Below are 16,619 nucleotides of genomic sequence, written 5' to 3'. Positions count from 1 at the left end.
TGGAGAGTGAATGAAATTGCTTTATCATCTGCGAAAATTTTCCTTAGTGACAGTTTTGGTTGTTCCTCAGATTTATTCATAACATTGGTGTTTCTCTTATTTGCTTTGGAAAACCACAAGTCATCCATGCTTTATAAAATGCTGCAATATCGTTAGCATGGCTTTTGCTGCGTTTTTGTTGTAAAGTATTCAATGTACACTTTTGAATAGCTTTCTTTGTCTAGACAATTTAATTAGTTGATGCTTTATGCAGGTGTCCAGTAAATTCATAAAACTTCCAATAAGCTTCCAACATTTGTCTTAGCATGATTCTTTGCAATTAGTGTTCAAAGGTGCTTCTTTCTTTTGACCACTACAAAAGCATGTGAGTGGTGTTTACCTGGTCATTTCTGGCAATTTTGTTTTGTTCTAGGAAGTGGATTTACAAGTTTTTGTTTGCACCTACCAAGCCTTTAGCCACTGAAGAAAGGAAGGATCAAAATTACTTTGATCTGGGGACTGTAAATCCAAAAGGCAGTGTCTGTTCATAAAGTCACAGCAGATTTAACCGTGCACACTTACAGAGTATCTAGTGATGGTTGTAAATGGTAAGATGGAAGAAGAATCAGAAATGTGAATGGAAATATTGTCTGTGAGTTGAGACCTGCATTAACTTATGAGCATGGCCAATACCTATCTGTTGGCACTGCAGTGTTTTAGGGATACTGGGGCTTAACTGAATCGCTCCTGTTGCATTAGGGAATGTTTAGGAAGTTTCTAGCCTCAACTGCAACAAAGATGTTTTTACTTAAATTACTATGATATTTTGCAGCAGTGGAGTATGCAATTCTGGCTGCCAGTCAGAGGGGAATATCTGTCCAGTTCCCTTACACTTGCATTTATGCCCGTGTGAACCAAAATGGCATATAAAGGTTGCATAGTTTGAAGAAAATGAGAGGTTCTGCCATGTAAAACAGTCAGTTATTAGTGATTAATGCTTTGCCATGTTTCTAAAATATGCTGCAGCTTAATTTCATGTTTCATTTATTTGGAAGTCAACTCCACAAGGTAAATTTGCCTGTAATACAGAAAAGTTGCAAGAAAAATCTCAGCTTTCCAAGGGAAGTTGGTTTGTAGGTGACCGATTTCAGGATCATGCAATTTGTGCTCGTAAGATTAAAATAGGAGCTTTAAAGTGGAACCTGAAGGAACTATTTGAGAGAGGCATGGAAGAAGGAAGGTGCCCTCAAGCCCTGTATGAAATTGGATTACTCCAAAAGCAGCCTAGCTGTTTTGTTGGTTTTGTTGTTGTTTTTTTTTTTTTAATAAACAAATTGATTTTCTGTAATAGATTATGTAAGACAACTAAGTCAGCATTAATGAAGAGAGGTGCTTTGGACGTGTTCAGGGTAAACTAGCTTTTAAGATTAATATAGACACATTTGAGGTATAGCTGTGCCCTGGGCTAGTCTGCCACTTGTTTAGGGATACCAATAAATTTCAGAGTGCTGTCTTGATGGAGCTGTGCTGTCAGCTAAGGTATTGCTACACAGCACTGCCTTCACCTTGTAGATGTAACTGCTGCTTTGTATTTGAGACTGAATAAGCACCTTTTTTTTCACATTCTTGTCAAAGAAGCAATGAGTCTAACAGGTCATGAAGGTTGAATAACCTTCTGTCACTAGTGATGTGGTCTCCTCAGGTCAGAGTGTTAGCAACACATTGGCAGGCTTGTGCAGAAGAATCCGTGTATTGCATAAACTGGAGAATAGGAAGACCTTCTGCTTTCATGAAGTTCCCTATATAAAATACCGCATTAACTTATTTCCAGGAAAGGATAAAAATCCACTCAAAATTTCACTGCCTAAGTAGTCTTCTAAACTTTTGTAATGCAAAACTAACCTGTTAAAAATACTGGCAACTTACTTAAAGTTTAAACAACATATAATCTTTTATTCAAATAAAATAAGTTGATTTTACCAGTCATCTTCTCCACTGCCGTTTTAAAGAAATGTAAACAATTAAGAGAAGCCTCTCTGTAAGCGACTGAAACCTGTTTTGTTGTCAAGATGATAAACTCATTTCTGATGACCGTAACCATTCCTGTGGGTAGAGAAAACAATCTTTGTTTGCTTCAGTTTATTCACGTCAGTTTTGCGACTGAGCTCATTTATAGTTCAGCAAAGGAAAGCAAGAAAAGCTTGTATTTAATTAAAAATTAAGGTGTCTTGCTTCCTGTTTGTTTGTAATGGTTAATGGTTCTTTAGTAGAACAGCTAAGATATTTCAAATGTGTTATTTATAAGACATTTTTTCTTGTGATTTGTTACATCTTCATGGTTATTTAAATCACTTTGACTTAACATCAGTCTGCTTTACAGACTGTGCTGTAAATTTACAACTATAAGCCAGGGCAATGATTCCATATGCACAGATAAGAAAAATGGAAGTCTTTAAGCCTGGACCCATTTCTACCTTGGGGGTTTTTTGTTTCTTTCTAATACTAGGTGAGAAGTGTTAATCTTGTTTTCTGATGCCTGTTGATTTTTTAAGAAGTAGGATTGTCCTCATCTCCTCTCACGTGTGTGAGTTCCCTAAAGGGGGAGAAACAAAAATCTGAGTGTAACAAGCTAACATCCAGGTCTTTGTTTGGATAATTGTTCTTTATACATTAAAATACATATTAAAATAGTCCTTAGATCTTGTTTCTATAAGGATAGGGCAATCTTGTTTATGGCATACTTTGTTGCTGTTGTAGCAGCTGCATACATTTAAAATGCTATGCATGTTAGATTTTGAGATTTGTAGGCAGCAGTATTTTTCAGGTTTTGTATGAACACACAGGATGATTGTATTTGAGCTAAAAATCTTGTGTTTCCAGTTCGTATTTGAAATGTTACGTGTTGCATTCTGCAAAATTAGAGGAGAATCTTGCTTACTGTGGGTTAAATGCCCATTTGCCCTGCTTACTGGTAGTAAAAATTACTCCAAAAGCCTCTTGGAAGTCTGACTTGCACTCCCCACAAAATAGCCTAGGTTGTCCTGTTTTGATTTCCTAAGTGTAGTATCTCACAGAGATGCTAGTGTGCTCTCAAGGTGTGAAATATCCTGCCATATATTTATGGAATCAAAATGGTTAGCAGAATCTGAAAGTAGCTTATAATGTAATGAAATAATACTGTCACTTGCATGTTTTTAATAGTTGACTGCTTAAATAGGTTTAACCCCTTATGTCTCAAGAGAGAGATTTGTGCTTATTTGGGAAGAAATTTGCCTTTAAGGACATTTTATACTGTGTCCACTGTGGTGGATTTATCCACTTCTTTGATTCATCTGGTACTGGCATTTGACAGAGAAGGGGACTGTACAGTGGGATGGTAAAGTAGAAGACAAATTATTCCTAACATAAGATGGAAGTTCAATTAAGGTCACTTTACCTTTTTACGTGTAAGATACGTGTTTGGCCAAACTCTGCATGCGCAGTTTGCCTTTCAGAAATGGTAAAAGTTCTGTCTGTTGGTATTCAGAGTGCTGCCTCTTAAAGTTTTGGAGCTGTGCAGCATATTTCACCATGTTAAGAGGAATGGACTTTTTTGTATTTGAGTAGGCAAATGTCGAGGAAAAGTGTGGAAGTCAGCAGTAAGTCATGTCATTGGTTCAGTAGGTGGCACTCTTTCTCTGGAATTACTGTCCTGGTAAAGTTTTTGTAGGGACGATTTGGTGAGAGGCATTTGTTGAATGTGACATAAAATACGTTTCTATAACTTGATCATTGGAGCTCTTGTAATGCATTTTCCAGAATAATGAGGTTGTTAACCTTTGCTTGTAATGTGTAATTGTATTCTGTCTACTGCAATTCCTTTCATAATTCCAGTAGGATGCAATAGCATTATTCACTTTTTGCTTTAAGCTGATCTATAGGTGTGCTGTGGAACGAGAAGGTGCTGTTTTGTTCGAGATGAATTAAGTGTTTCACACTATTTTTTTAGAGTTTTGAAGCTAAGTCTACATAAAATGTTGCAGTAGAAATACTGAAATGAAGTGGCTCTCCAGCAGTGCCTATTGTGGGAAACCAGAACTGCTGACAAAAGCAAGAAGTTGGCAGCAATTTTAAAAGTGTGATAGGAATTTGATAAGAATTAGCATGCTTGTAGTGTTCTTTGAAAATGTGTTTTTATTTTCTGAATACTTAAAATATATTCTGTTTAGGAGCTAGGTAGGGATAGGGATGCTGAATTAGCAAGCTGTCGTAAACTTGGTTGTAATTAAGGTTGAAATGGCAAAACCCCCCACTCTTTATAAAAAAATAAAAATAAATTATAATATGTAAAAATACTGGCTTGAAAAATTAACATTACAGTTTTCCAGTCAAGCCATATGAAATGCTGAGAAGCGTCTTTGAAAGATTTGTTACATATTTATCTAATGGGGGTAATCTTTCTTTAGTAAAATCTTGCTGTTGCGAAATATAATTAGTTTTTTTCTGTAGGTAAGTTAAAGACATTTGGCCATGTTTATGAGTTTTTTTAAAATATTTCCATTCCTCATTTTTCTCTCATTGTGGTAAAATCGACAGTTAAAAAACACAACTCCACAACAGTAGGAGTTTAAATAGATTTCTTAATTTTTGTGACATTCATAAGGTGCAAAAGTGCTGTGGCTTTTTTCATATTCCAACATTCATTTTCATAAAATATCCATTTCAAAGAAAGTTACTATGTGGTTTTAATACACTATACATACTTTTAAATTGTCACCAGGTGCATTTGCATGAAGTATGTGGACATAATGTCTTGAAATGAAACACTTAAGTTGAAGATTTACTGTATGTTTGGAATGCTTGTCTGATTAACCCTTCCCTAGTGCTTTTATTTATAAGTGTCCTTTAACATGGACTTGTGTTTCTATAGTCATTCTTGCGCTATTAAGTCATGATGACCTAATTATGACAGATACTCGAAAGGAAAGCATCTATGTTGGGACTCAATGCACACATGATTTGAAGTTGGATATGAAGGCCCATAGTGGTATACCAATACTTGTATAGGACTATATGTGACAGTCTATTCTAAAATGCGGAGCTACCTTTTTTCATGTAAAATATTTCTAAATCTTCTTACTGGCCTGTTCAGAGACTGAAAGAGTTAAGAACTCAATATGAGGAGCTATATGAAGGTAGTTTGAGGATACCTCATATGCTGACTAGCATGAGGATGCAAGTTTTCCTAGGTCTAAACATAAAATAGAAGGCCTTCTGTTTATGGCATTTCTGGTAATACTCTGTTGGAGGTGAGAAAATCCATATGAAAAAGTGGGCAGAAGGGTGTTTGGTGGCACTTATTTGGCATATGTCTGTAACAAGGTACTTTACACATATTTTGTGTACTTAGGTCATCCTGATTTCAGATTCATAGCCGAATATCCTTCTTGTGGATGCACTTGACCTTAGTGGGCCTAGAACAGTTAATTCCAAGTAAAATGGGCCCCTGTATTTAGAATGCACAGATGAAAACTTACATAATGTATCTAGCTGTACTCTGGTAGTTTCATTTTCTTACATAATCCATGTTTGATTGAGTTAGTTGCACATCTTTGAAAATCCAGTTTGCATTAGAAACATAGCCTATTCAGTTAATGCAGCTTTCTACTGGCAGTATGCTTGACATTCCATTTACTTATCTTCATTAATGTATATTGGCTAAAAATACCTTGTTCCATGTGGTATGTTTGCCTTTCAAGCAAAAGCTGATTTCTGTATTAAAACTCTTAAGCTGAACATTAGTTTCATTTTCATAGTCCAATTAAGTTGTTTTATGGCAATATTATTCTTCCTTATAGTTAACACAAGAAGAATGTAGGGGTACACTATACAAATATAGAACTGAAGAGCTGGATATTGATGTAAGTCAATTGTATTACTTCTTCCTTGGAAATGTTGGTGTTTGTCTCTTTATTTTGATAACAATTTCCCCCTTGACTTTTGGGTTTGAAACTCACTTTGTATAGTTACCAACTGAAACTGATTTGTGAAATTGAGGTGCATAAGACTCTTTTTGTAATAAGCTTCTAACTTGTAGGAAGTATTACATTTTAGGCTGAACTTTCAAATATTATATGTGTTAAATGGTGAATTGCTGCTAGAAAGAAATTAATTACTTTAGAAAGGAAAAACGTAGTTGTAGTTCAGTTAAAGGTATGAGATGTAATTTCTCGGGAAATATGACTGATACTCCAAAAATGAAATTTGGCATGGGTAGTTACCATTCAGAGTACTGGGTTGCTAGTTACAAAAGAAAAAGGGGTTTGGTGTAAAATTGGTGGTGAAACATACATACATATAGTCATACTGTGTGTACATGGCATGTACATGTCTAGTCATGCTTGCACAATGCAACTAAGAGTAGACATGGTTAAAGGCATGCTATCTCAAGTAAAAAAGAAAGCAGGATTCCAGTGTTATCTTAGAGCTAAAAAGTCAGAGCAATACAAATGAGATGAAAAAGGTTATTCAAAACCAAAACTGTTTCAAATTGGTTACAGTGCACTGGACAGTTACTTGCTCAAACTGGAGCTGGAGAGTAACAGTTTTAGTCATTGCCAAGCCTCAGTCAGAACTAAAATAGAGCAAAGCATGGATAATGCTAGTAACTAACTATTAAAAGCTACCATCTGAAATCAATCATGGGAAAGACTGTTAATGTATACAATATTCTATGTAATAGTGAGGAATATGTAAAGTAAAACAGTATTTAATACCTATTATTTAATTGTAAAGATTAGCTGTAGAATCATAAAATGTATTTTAAGCAATGCTGTTTCAAGTTATAACAACATTTATTTCATAGTAGCTTAAGAGGGTTTCTTAAGGTTAATTTGAAAATGCAAGACTGATGCCTTCATAGTTTTAGAATTCATATTTTGTGGTAATAACATTTTATATAGATACATGTAAGGGTTTATCAAGTTATATTTTGATTACTGAAGATGTTAAAAATTAAATCCTAATTGTGGTAATTTTCTGTTATTTACTAGGCTAAGCTTAGCCGTTTGTGTGAACAAGATAAAGTTGTACAAGCACTGGAGGAGAAGCTTCAACAGCTACACAAGGAGAAAGTAGGACAATTGTATTTATTACCTAAAGTGGATGTTATTTTACATGCTTATTATCAGAACATTGATAACTGAAATAAAATGAAAATCAACCCAATGATGCAGAACATTAAAAATAATTCTTTTTATTATAATAGTACACGCTTGAGCAAGCTTTGCTATCAGCAAGTCAGGAGATAGAAATGAATGCAGATAATCCCGCAGCCATTCAAAATGTAGTCTTACAGAGAGATGACTTGCAGAACGGACTACTTAGCACTTGTCGAGAAGTATCGCGAGCTACTGCAGTAAGTAGTACATTCTTGTTGTTAAAACTCAGTGAAGTGTGAAATGATTGTCTTCATGTTCACATTCTTAATTGGGTTGTCTTTGATTATTTTGCATTACCTTCCAACAAAACTCATTTGTCTTTTACTTGCTTGTATTTTTGTCAAAGACGGGTGGAAAGTGATCTTTTCATTATATTCAAAGTAGTGTTTCTTCTTCCTCCCTCTCCCCTGCCCCCCCCCCCATGAGCTTAATTGGTTTTCATATTTATAATATGAAAAATTGATTACAGAAGAAATAAATAATGCAAATAAGCTTTTTTATGTAATGACAAAATGGCAGCAAGCACAAACTGTTAGCAGATATTCCATCAGATAGGTGACTTATTTTTAGCAAAAGCAGCTGCAGGATGAAAAGAAGGAAAGGGAATTGCTATTTACTCTCCTTTTCCACCTCATGGTGGTTTCTACACTGAAAGGCAAGGAATCATTTTTGCCTGCTTATATATACATCCAGATGGCATTTCAGTGTCAGATTCCAGTGGTTTGCTCTGGTGAAATCGATACGAAATAGGTACTGAAATGCTGGTTTTAGTCTGAATGTTAGACTATGTGGTAAAAGGAATTTGTTGGACAATATCAGGCGAAAGGAAATCCTCAAGATATACTTTCCCTCATTAACTCTTTAATTTATGCTAAGTTAAGCAAATTGCTTGATGTAGGCTTCAAAAGTGAGATAGCAGAGTTGACCTCAAAGAAGATTTTCTTTTTGCACCTTCTCCCTTCTGGCATTTGTAGTTTCACATATGTAAAATAATGGTGTATTAGTAGGCCTGGGGCATTCAAGTCATCCGAGCCTGCCAGCAGGCAGGGTTGGGTGACTTACATTTGCCTTGCATAATACATTGCATATACATGCACATGCTGTGCACTCACACATATGTATTCTATGTGATAAAAGAGACAAATTTGCATCCATTTTTGTAGGTTTTCTGCTTCAGTGGAAGGACAACTTAAGATCCACATGCGTGCTGACTATACTGGTGTATTCTGAAGATTTTGCCCTTGCCTATCTTTTTTGTTTGTGAAAAGACAAAATGCTGTTTGTTTGAATTCCATTCAGTATGATTAGAAAATCAAAAAGCTGTTTAAACATTGCATGCTCTAAAATACATATTTATTTATTGCTGATACCTATTTATGCATTATTTCTTGAAGTTTCATGCCACTGAATAAAGAAAAATATTACACTTGAATGTGCATGCGTAATTCTTTACTGTTATATACTTTTAGGAACTGGAAAGAGCTTGGAGAGAATATGATAAATTGGAGTATGATGTAACTGTAACAGGGAACCATATACAGGAGCAACTCGATCGGCTTGGAGAAATTCAGGTGTGGCACAGGTCTTAAAGTACACAAGTCACTTTAATTTTCTGTGATTATGTTTAAAAACTGCACAAATGAAAAAAGGGTGGCATGGTGCATTAACTTAAAAGGTATAAAAAGAAATAAAAAGTTTGTGAGTTCTGAGGAGATCTTCAGATTTTCCTGTTTTTTATTTATTTATTTTGAAGCTATAGCACTGGTTTTCCTGTGTTTGGAAGCCTCCTCTTTCTGTTTCAGTGTTTCAGGATCCAAAATAGGGTAGTTTTCACAAACCTTAGTTGTTATGACAGTCATATTAAATCTTCACACAAATCCTTCCATTTAACTGAATATTTTAAAATGTAATTAAATCATTCTATGACAATAAATTGTAATAAAAATATTCTAGGCATTGCTTCAGGTCTTACATATGAAGAGTTCTGATGTGTATCTTATTTCCTTGCTGTTCTGTGGAGGATTGGACAGTTAATATAAGTTCTGAATTTGTAAGGAGATCTTTGAGACACTGCACACGCACACACACACATGCACAAGAGATGTGCATACATTATGTGGAACAGGCAGATGGGTGTGGTCCGTGCTGGGAGGCATTAAAGGCTATTTGCTCCAGGGATTGATTTTCTATGCAGCTATGAAAGGGAGATTACAAGGAAGCCCAAGAGCTGAGAGATTTGTGTTCTGCGGTCCAAAGTATGCATGACCGTGAATGCAAATAGGCCTGCAGTTTATATGCTAGTATGCAAACACCATGTTTATCTCCACCTATTTTAGGGTTGGAACTCATGATTCCTTTTCTTTTGTTGTATGCAGGTCTGTGCAAAGTTTGCTTGGGTTTTCTTTGGAGACAGCAGATAGAATACTGTTCTTCAGTGGAGTTTGAACTAGGAAATTGCTGTTGAATTGACTGACACATCATGAAATTAGTTCGTCTTACACTTTTTGTTTCTGACAGTTTTTGAATGTTGCACTTTTATGGGAAAGGAGAGTGTCATTACTGTGTTTTATGGGGAACGATATGCAGTGTAGTCTAAAGAAAGAAAAGGTTTTCTGTTTGGTTTTTTTCTGCATGCAGTGTATTCCAATTTATTGCCTATATGTGCTGTTTATTTACTGTCAGACTGAGTCAGCAGGGATACAGCGTGCTCAGATTCAGAAGGAACTGTGGAGAATTCAAGATGTCATGGAGGGTTTAAGTAAACATAAACAGCAAAGAAGCTCTTCAGAGGCAGGTAAGCTGGTTGGTTTTATCTTGTAGGAAGTGAAATTAAATCATCTACATTTTTAAAGGACAAGCTCCATAGTTGCTTTTGTATGTGTGAAAAAATGGTACAATTGCTGAGAAAGGAATCTGATACTTTGTGTATTTGTTTGACAGCAACAGGTTATAGTTCAGATTTTAAAAGCTGTTTGTTGAAAACAATTTTTCTTTTTCTTTCTATACCTCTTCCCCTCCCCCAAACAGGCATCATGGGATCAAGGACATTTTCAGCTATTAAATACAAAAATGAGGTATGGTTTTAGCATATTTACCGTTTTAGCATCACGGAATTTCTAATATACCTATGATAAAAGTGAACATTGTTATAACTGTTTTAAGGATATCTGAAATATGTATTCTATATGTTTCTGTGGAAATATCGCATTATGAATTAGTTTTAAAGACTGATATCTCCACTAGTAATTCTAACACTTTCATTTGTTCTGTGTCTTTATATTCTCACTGGTATGTTTCTTTTTTCCATTTCTCACCTTTTCCTCCCCCTAGGCTCTTCCCTAGAAATACAAACTCTGATTTATGGATTTGTTTTCTACCCACTACACTTTTCATGAGAAGAAATATGTTGCTTTATATGTTTATGCATATACCAAGCCTGGTTCTCAGATGGCCAGAGCACCCACAAGAACAGCTAAAACTGTGGGAGCTCCCAAATGTTCAATTCCTCTGAAAATCTGGCTAGAAGTTACAGTTTTAAAGGGGCATTGTCATGGTTATCTAAAATGTCTGCAAGGTACATCTGGCTTACAGGACTTTCTAAAAGTCTAATTCATGTAAAAATCTTTAAGATACTGAATTTAATTTTCAAAAGGATGATACAGAGAGTTCATACATGGCCAACAGAAAGGGCAGGTGTTAGAATTGAAAATCCTGAGAAGCTGAATAGTGAAACTATTGAAGTATTTCAGTCCAGGGGGAGCTAATAAAATAAAAAGCAACCAAACGAACAAAACCATCTAAAGAAACTAAAACTGTCTTGGCCTTTTTTGGGTTTGGTTTTTTTTTTTTGGTTGGGGGTTTTTTGTTGTCTGTCTTTTTTCTTTTTTTTTTTCCTTTTTTTCTTTTTTTTTTCTTTTTCTTTTTTTTTTTTTTTTTTTTTTTTTGGTGTGACATTGTCCCTTTAATTCCAAAATCTATAGCTGGTATAGCTATGGTAATATATTTTTCTCTTTAAGTTATAAATAATTGTAACAGGTGTGCACATCTAAATAAGGTGACTATTCTACAATCTTTAGGAAGAGGAAGTAGTCCCACCTCGTCCTCCACTCCCTCGGTCCTATGACTTTACAGAGCATCCTCCCATAATCCCCCCTCTGCCCAGTGATAGCAGCTCCTTGCTCTGTTATAGCAGGGGCCCAGTACATCTGCCAGAAGAAAAGAAGATTCACCAAGTTCAAGGATATCAGAGAAATGGATCTTACTGTGTAAGTGGCTTAAACTGCCACATTGTTCTTGAAGCATTCCCCTTCCTTTGCACAGTCACAACTTTTATTTTGTCATCTGGCTACTTTTGTGTTACGTTTTTACCTTTGTTTACTTGCTTTTATTTATAGCTCCATCATTTGCTCTTCACATTTTCCTGTCATATATTCTGTGCGTATACAAAATGTCTTAAGACTTAAATGCTTGTATTTCTGAGTAAATTTCTGAGTACATTTCAGAAAATCAGATTCTTCTGCTCACAAGTTCTTACAAAACTCTAGGCTCAGAATCAGTTTTTGCCAAAGCCTTATGCCAATTTGTTTCCTGAAGATGATTTTAAAGGCGGTGGTGGTGGTGGTGGTGGAAACCCCCTCCACATTTTTATGGCAGGTTTTTTTTTCTGTAATTTCTGAAAGTCTGCAAATGTTGTTACTATAATTAACTACAAAGAAATTCTGCTGCAATGGCACTTGAACAATCAAACATTGTCTTAAAGTGAGAGCAGAATTGTCACAAAGTAGCTGTTTTGAGTCTTAAGACATAAATGCTTGTATAAAAATGCCTATTTATTTACCTCATAACTTGTAATTCCTCAGGGTCCTGATTATAGGCTTTATAAGAGTGAACCAGAGTTAACTACAGTAGCAGAAGTGGATGAGTCTAATGGTGAAGAAAAGACAGAACAAATTTCAGAATCAGAATCTACTACTAAAGGTTTGTCTCCAGGCATAGTGTTTGCAACCTTTCAGCCTTTTCACAAGGAATACAAAGCTTTAACTGTGTTACGGAAGCTATATCATCTTTCATATTTTTATAGCCTGTCCTTTTCTTAATATGATGAAAGAGCTTCCAGATAAAATAATGATTTAATTACATGATGAGAAACATTTCAGTCAATTACACCGCAGAAAAATCAAACATTACACTCACCAACAACCCTGAAATCCTTATTGACACCATGTCTAATCACATCACTCACATTCCCCACACACCATTCCCTTGAACAATTACCCATTTTATGTTCTTGCCCTTGAACAATTACTCAGTTTTTGAATCAAGCTCCCAATGTTATGTCGCTGGAACGTCCAAAAAGGCAGCACCACAGAATTTTCAGGCTCTCATAAGGCAGGGAAACAATGTCTTTTTCTTTTTTTTAATCTTGTAATTGTTGAATTGCCTTCTGTCGTCTGATATAATAGGAATAATGATCATGACCTTGGAGTGTACAGACAATAAAGGTCTTTGCAATTGCTAAATGCTTTAGATTCTTCTCTTCATCTAGCTTCTATAAAAGCGACTAATTGCTTGGTAGAGTCTTTTACCAGGAAATGCTTCTCAATTCTGTTTGTTAAAACACACAGAATAGTTTGTTAAAGGTGACTTCAGGAAAAGCACTTGAGCACCTCCCCAAAACCATATTAAGAGCTTTTAGAAAAAGTAGCTAAACTTACCCATTTTTTACACCCTAATGGTTGATGTTTCCAGTGTCAGCAAGATCACTGCCTTCTGTTCTGGTAGTTGGACTAAGTATGTCCATAGCAGGCTGGTGCAACACTACCAGAATTTGAGCAGCAAGTATGATCATATAAGGATATTATTTTCATCAGAATGGTAATAGAGGTTTTTAAAAGTAAAGTTAGCAAACAGTTTAGATGTGAACAATGTGAATGGCCCTGTGATTTAATTAAGCTTGCGCTTACCAGACAATTAGACAATTCACATTCACTGTGGTATTTGCTAAGGTATAATATTCACTGAAGATAGATAGTAAACTTATTTTAACTTGGTGGTAAAAAATGCAAGGTTTAGCCTGAGATTTGCTAATCATCAGCCATCTAAATTGAGGAAGTTGCCCTTCTGACAACTGGCCTAGGTTTTATTGACCTGTGGTGTTTTGGAATATTTAAAATAATTTATGACAAGAGGAAGAGCAATTATCACAACAATATAAAAAAGCCTACGCTGACTGTGTAAAAAGCGAACCAATATTTTTTGAGCACCCCAGTCTGCTTTCTATCTTCTTCTGTAAAGACAGAAGTAATTTTATTATGTATGTCCATTTGTAGAAGAACGGTCCTCAGTAAGGGAAGGCAATAATACAAATTCTTCTAATATAAATAGTATTTAGGGACAGGGAAGAGAATAGCTGCAGCAGTAGCAAGCAGCAGGAGACTTTTTATCTTCTGAAACAACAGAGTGAATCTGGTTTATCATAGCTGTGTTTTGTCATCTGGTCTAGGCTTTTGAGCATGTGAATTTCTGAACTGATATGTCTTGTTCTGAGCATTCATTTATACTAACAATTCCCTGCAGTAGGAAAAATATAACCATTCCTGGTGGGTTGGGGTTTTGTATAGTCAATATGCCATTACAACTATGTGGTGTTTCAACAAACATTTTTATGCCATTCTATCCAAACAGTTTATTAGGTAGAAAAGAAACAAACTGAAGGAGCTCCTCTCTACAGTTTTTCTTTCCTGCTGTTTGAGGGTGGCTCTAAAAATTAGTACATTTCAGAGGAAATTTCAGAATGTTTTTCTAGTTCGTTGTGCACATGACTGTACTAGAGACTTCTCATATCAGCCCTTTCCCTCTCTTTTCAAAGCTCAACAAAGAGAAATGTTTTAATGGGACTGTGTAAAGTAACCCTTACAGCTGTCTGCAAGCAGAATAATATTTATGACCTGAGTGGTACATAAAGGTGACATAAAAAGAAAATGGAGTTCTGCTGTATCTTATCTTTTTTATGTCTATAGGGGACCCAAACTGTTGCTTTGTAGTTTTTGTTTTGAATGATGGATTTGGCATTCAAGTACCTCCAGACTATATTGTAAGCCTCAGGCTAGGGGCTAGTCATCTGCCTGCGCACCTTAACAGAGGTGATAGTTAGGCATTAAGATCTTTGCTGTCTTGTGAATAATAGTTTCCAAGGCTGACAATACGTATTTCCTAGAAAACAAGAAACTGTCTTGGGAATGTTTTGCATACCACTTAGTATGTTGCTTTACCATTTCACAGGCTCACATTTTCCTGTGGGAGTTGTACCACCCAGAACCAAATCGCCAATGCCAGAGTCTTCAACAATAGCTTCCTATGTCACTTTGAGGAAGAATAAGAAGATAGAGCTAAGAACGGTACTTCAAAATAACCTTTGACCATTGATGGATAGTGATTTGTTCATTTCTAAGTCTAATTTCTGTAGTTGCTTCTGAAGTTGTAATTTTTAATTTTCTTTACAAAATATTCACTGTTATAAAAATATACTAGCTTAATGGGGACAGCTGCAGAAAGAATGACAAAGTTATAAAGGTCGTGTATGTTAAACTGCATAGAGACACTCCGACTGGGCAAGAACTAAATGGTGATGGTAAATCTACTAAGCTACTGAAGTTCAGGCTTGAGTTCAAAGGACAGGAAGCATCTTAGATTAAAACTTGCAAGGACTTGTATTTGGCTTCTGGGGAAATTTAACAGCCCCAGACATTTAAAAATACTGTCTTTTATTTATTTCATTACTAAAATGATTTGGGAAATACCTAAAGCAGCCAGAAAATAAGGACACAATAAGCAGTGTGAGGGTAATAAGCCTGAAATTTCAGATTAGAGAGTCCCGTAGTCCTTAGGTTGAAGACAGATGTTTAAATGTAGTTCATGCAAAACGGAGGAAAACTTTTGCCATAGTTACAGCATGAATAAAAGAAGTTGTAGGAAGAATGGGAGAGGAGAGAGAAACTCACAGGCTATTGACTGGAGAAAGAATACTACTTCTCAGAAGGGAAATCAGTTACTGTGAATGTACTGAATGCAGCTGATTGAGTAGCCCAAAGTAATTTTTTGTTTGTTTGTTTCTGTCCTACAAAGTACTACAAAGTACAGATCTATCTGGAAATCAGTGAATTTCAAGAACAGAGTAGGTATAGTGATTGTTATTTTGGGAATAATACAATGCTTAGAATTACGCATTTTTAAATGGTGATAAATTCACTTTGTTTCAGCCTGCCCTCGCCGTTAAATGATGCCCAGCTGTACTTTTTCTTGAAATAAAAAGGCAGAAATCACTATTAGACCAACTGGTATAAACATTTTGGATCATTAAATTTTGATCATGTTTCTGTCTCAGTCAAGTAACTTGTGTTTGCCTGTTGCATAATGTCTGGTAAATTGTTTCAACGTTATAGGTTGGCTTTGAGAGAGCATCTAGCATTCTCTTAATGTTTATCATTGATGGTTGTAATGTCAGTGTTCAAAAAAGCAGATTATTCCTTCCTTTTATTTTGAATTTCATTGTTATGAAATTCATGTTTCATTTATTAATAACACTTCCTTTTACTTTCTGCACATACGCAAGAGATCTTTACTTCCCCGCTATTCTTCTGCTTTCTAGTAAATCATTAGGTGATCTTTTCTGATAAGCTGGTAAACTGAACAGTTTAGAACCTTGCTTTTTAAATTCAAATATATATATATTTTTTCTTCCATTTAAGGAAAGACCAAGAAGTGCAGTGGAGCAGCTGTGTCTTGCAGAAAGCACACGGCCTCGAATGACTGTGGAGGAACAGATGGAAAGAATAAAGAGACACCAACAAGCTTGTCTGAGAGAGAGAAGAAAAGGACTCAATATTATTGGCGTTTCAGACCAGCCTCCCTCACAGAGTTTGTCGTTTGTCAGAGATAATCCATTCAAATTGGCACAGGTGGGTCCCACATTACTCAAAAACCTCAGTGTGTCCAGTTAAAAAAAAAGTTAGTTTAAAAATTGTTGTTTCTCCAAAATCAAATGATACCACAGATGTCTATACTCTGTTTGTATAGAGTAACAGTCACAGTTCTCTACCACACACAGGAGAAAGGGAGATGACAATCTTCATGCTTATACCTTATGATAGTAGAAGTCACTTCTTTGTCTTTGGGGAAAATAAATAGTTCAAATCCACATATGTTTGATTATGCATCATGATGTTTGTTAACAGAGGGTTTTGTCACATTTAGCAAACAACATGAAATTGCAAGCTCTGTGACAAAAAGCAGTGTCAGGCAGGATCATGATTCGGTTGATGTATAAATCATGAAGATGGTTCTGCCATGTAATATGTTCAAACATCTGTAACATTTTTAGGTAGGAATGTATGTTTATGATGATAGCTCTAAACTGGTGGTATTTTGCTGTGGTGTTTTAAG

General features: G+C 35.5%; 1 protein-coding gene across 21 annotated transcripts in view; it reads left to right on the top strand.

Annotated features, from left to right (window-relative positions):
• PLEKHA5 (pleckstrin homology domain containing A5) overlaps nucleotides 1–16,619 on the top strand; it is a 169,130-nt gene that overhangs the window by 140,317 nt on the left and 12,194 nt on the right. For 13 of the 21 annotated variants that reach the window (XM_030478407.1, XM_030478401.1, XM_030478396.1 and 10 more), the window contains 10 exons: nucleotides 5,817–5,879; nucleotides 7,011–7,091; nucleotides 7,226–7,375; nucleotides 8,648–8,749; nucleotides 9,861–9,972; nucleotides 10,206–10,252; nucleotides 11,255–11,443; nucleotides 12,038–12,155; nucleotides 14,460–14,575; nucleotides 15,926–16,135. In XM_030478407.1, coding sequence (XP_030334267.1) covers nucleotides 5,817–5,879; nucleotides 7,011–7,091; nucleotides 7,226–7,375; nucleotides 8,648–8,749; nucleotides 9,861–9,972; nucleotides 10,206–10,252; nucleotides 11,255–11,443; nucleotides 12,038–12,155; nucleotides 14,460–14,575; nucleotides 15,926–16,135 — 1,188 coding nt within the window. The remainder of the gene's footprint in view (nucleotides 1–5,816; nucleotides 5,880–7,010; nucleotides 7,092–7,225; nucleotides 7,376–8,647; nucleotides 8,750–9,860; nucleotides 9,973–10,205; nucleotides 10,253–11,254; nucleotides 11,444–12,037; nucleotides 12,156–14,459; nucleotides 14,576–15,925; nucleotides 16,136–16,619) is intronic. The other 8 variants (XM_030478410.1, XM_030478408.1, XM_030478409.1 and 5 more) reach the window with 1 other exon arrangement.

Source organism: Strigops habroptila, chromosome 3, assembly GCF_004027225.2.
Source record: "Strigops habroptila isolate Jane chromosome 3, bStrHab1.2.pri, whole genome shotgun sequence".
Classification (NCBI taxonomy): domain Eukaryota; kingdom Metazoa; phylum Chordata; class Aves; order Psittaciformes; family Psittacidae; genus Strigops; species Strigops habroptila.
The sequence above is the reverse complement of the archived record's forward strand: the minus strand, read 5'-3'. Positions and strand labels throughout refer to the sequence as shown.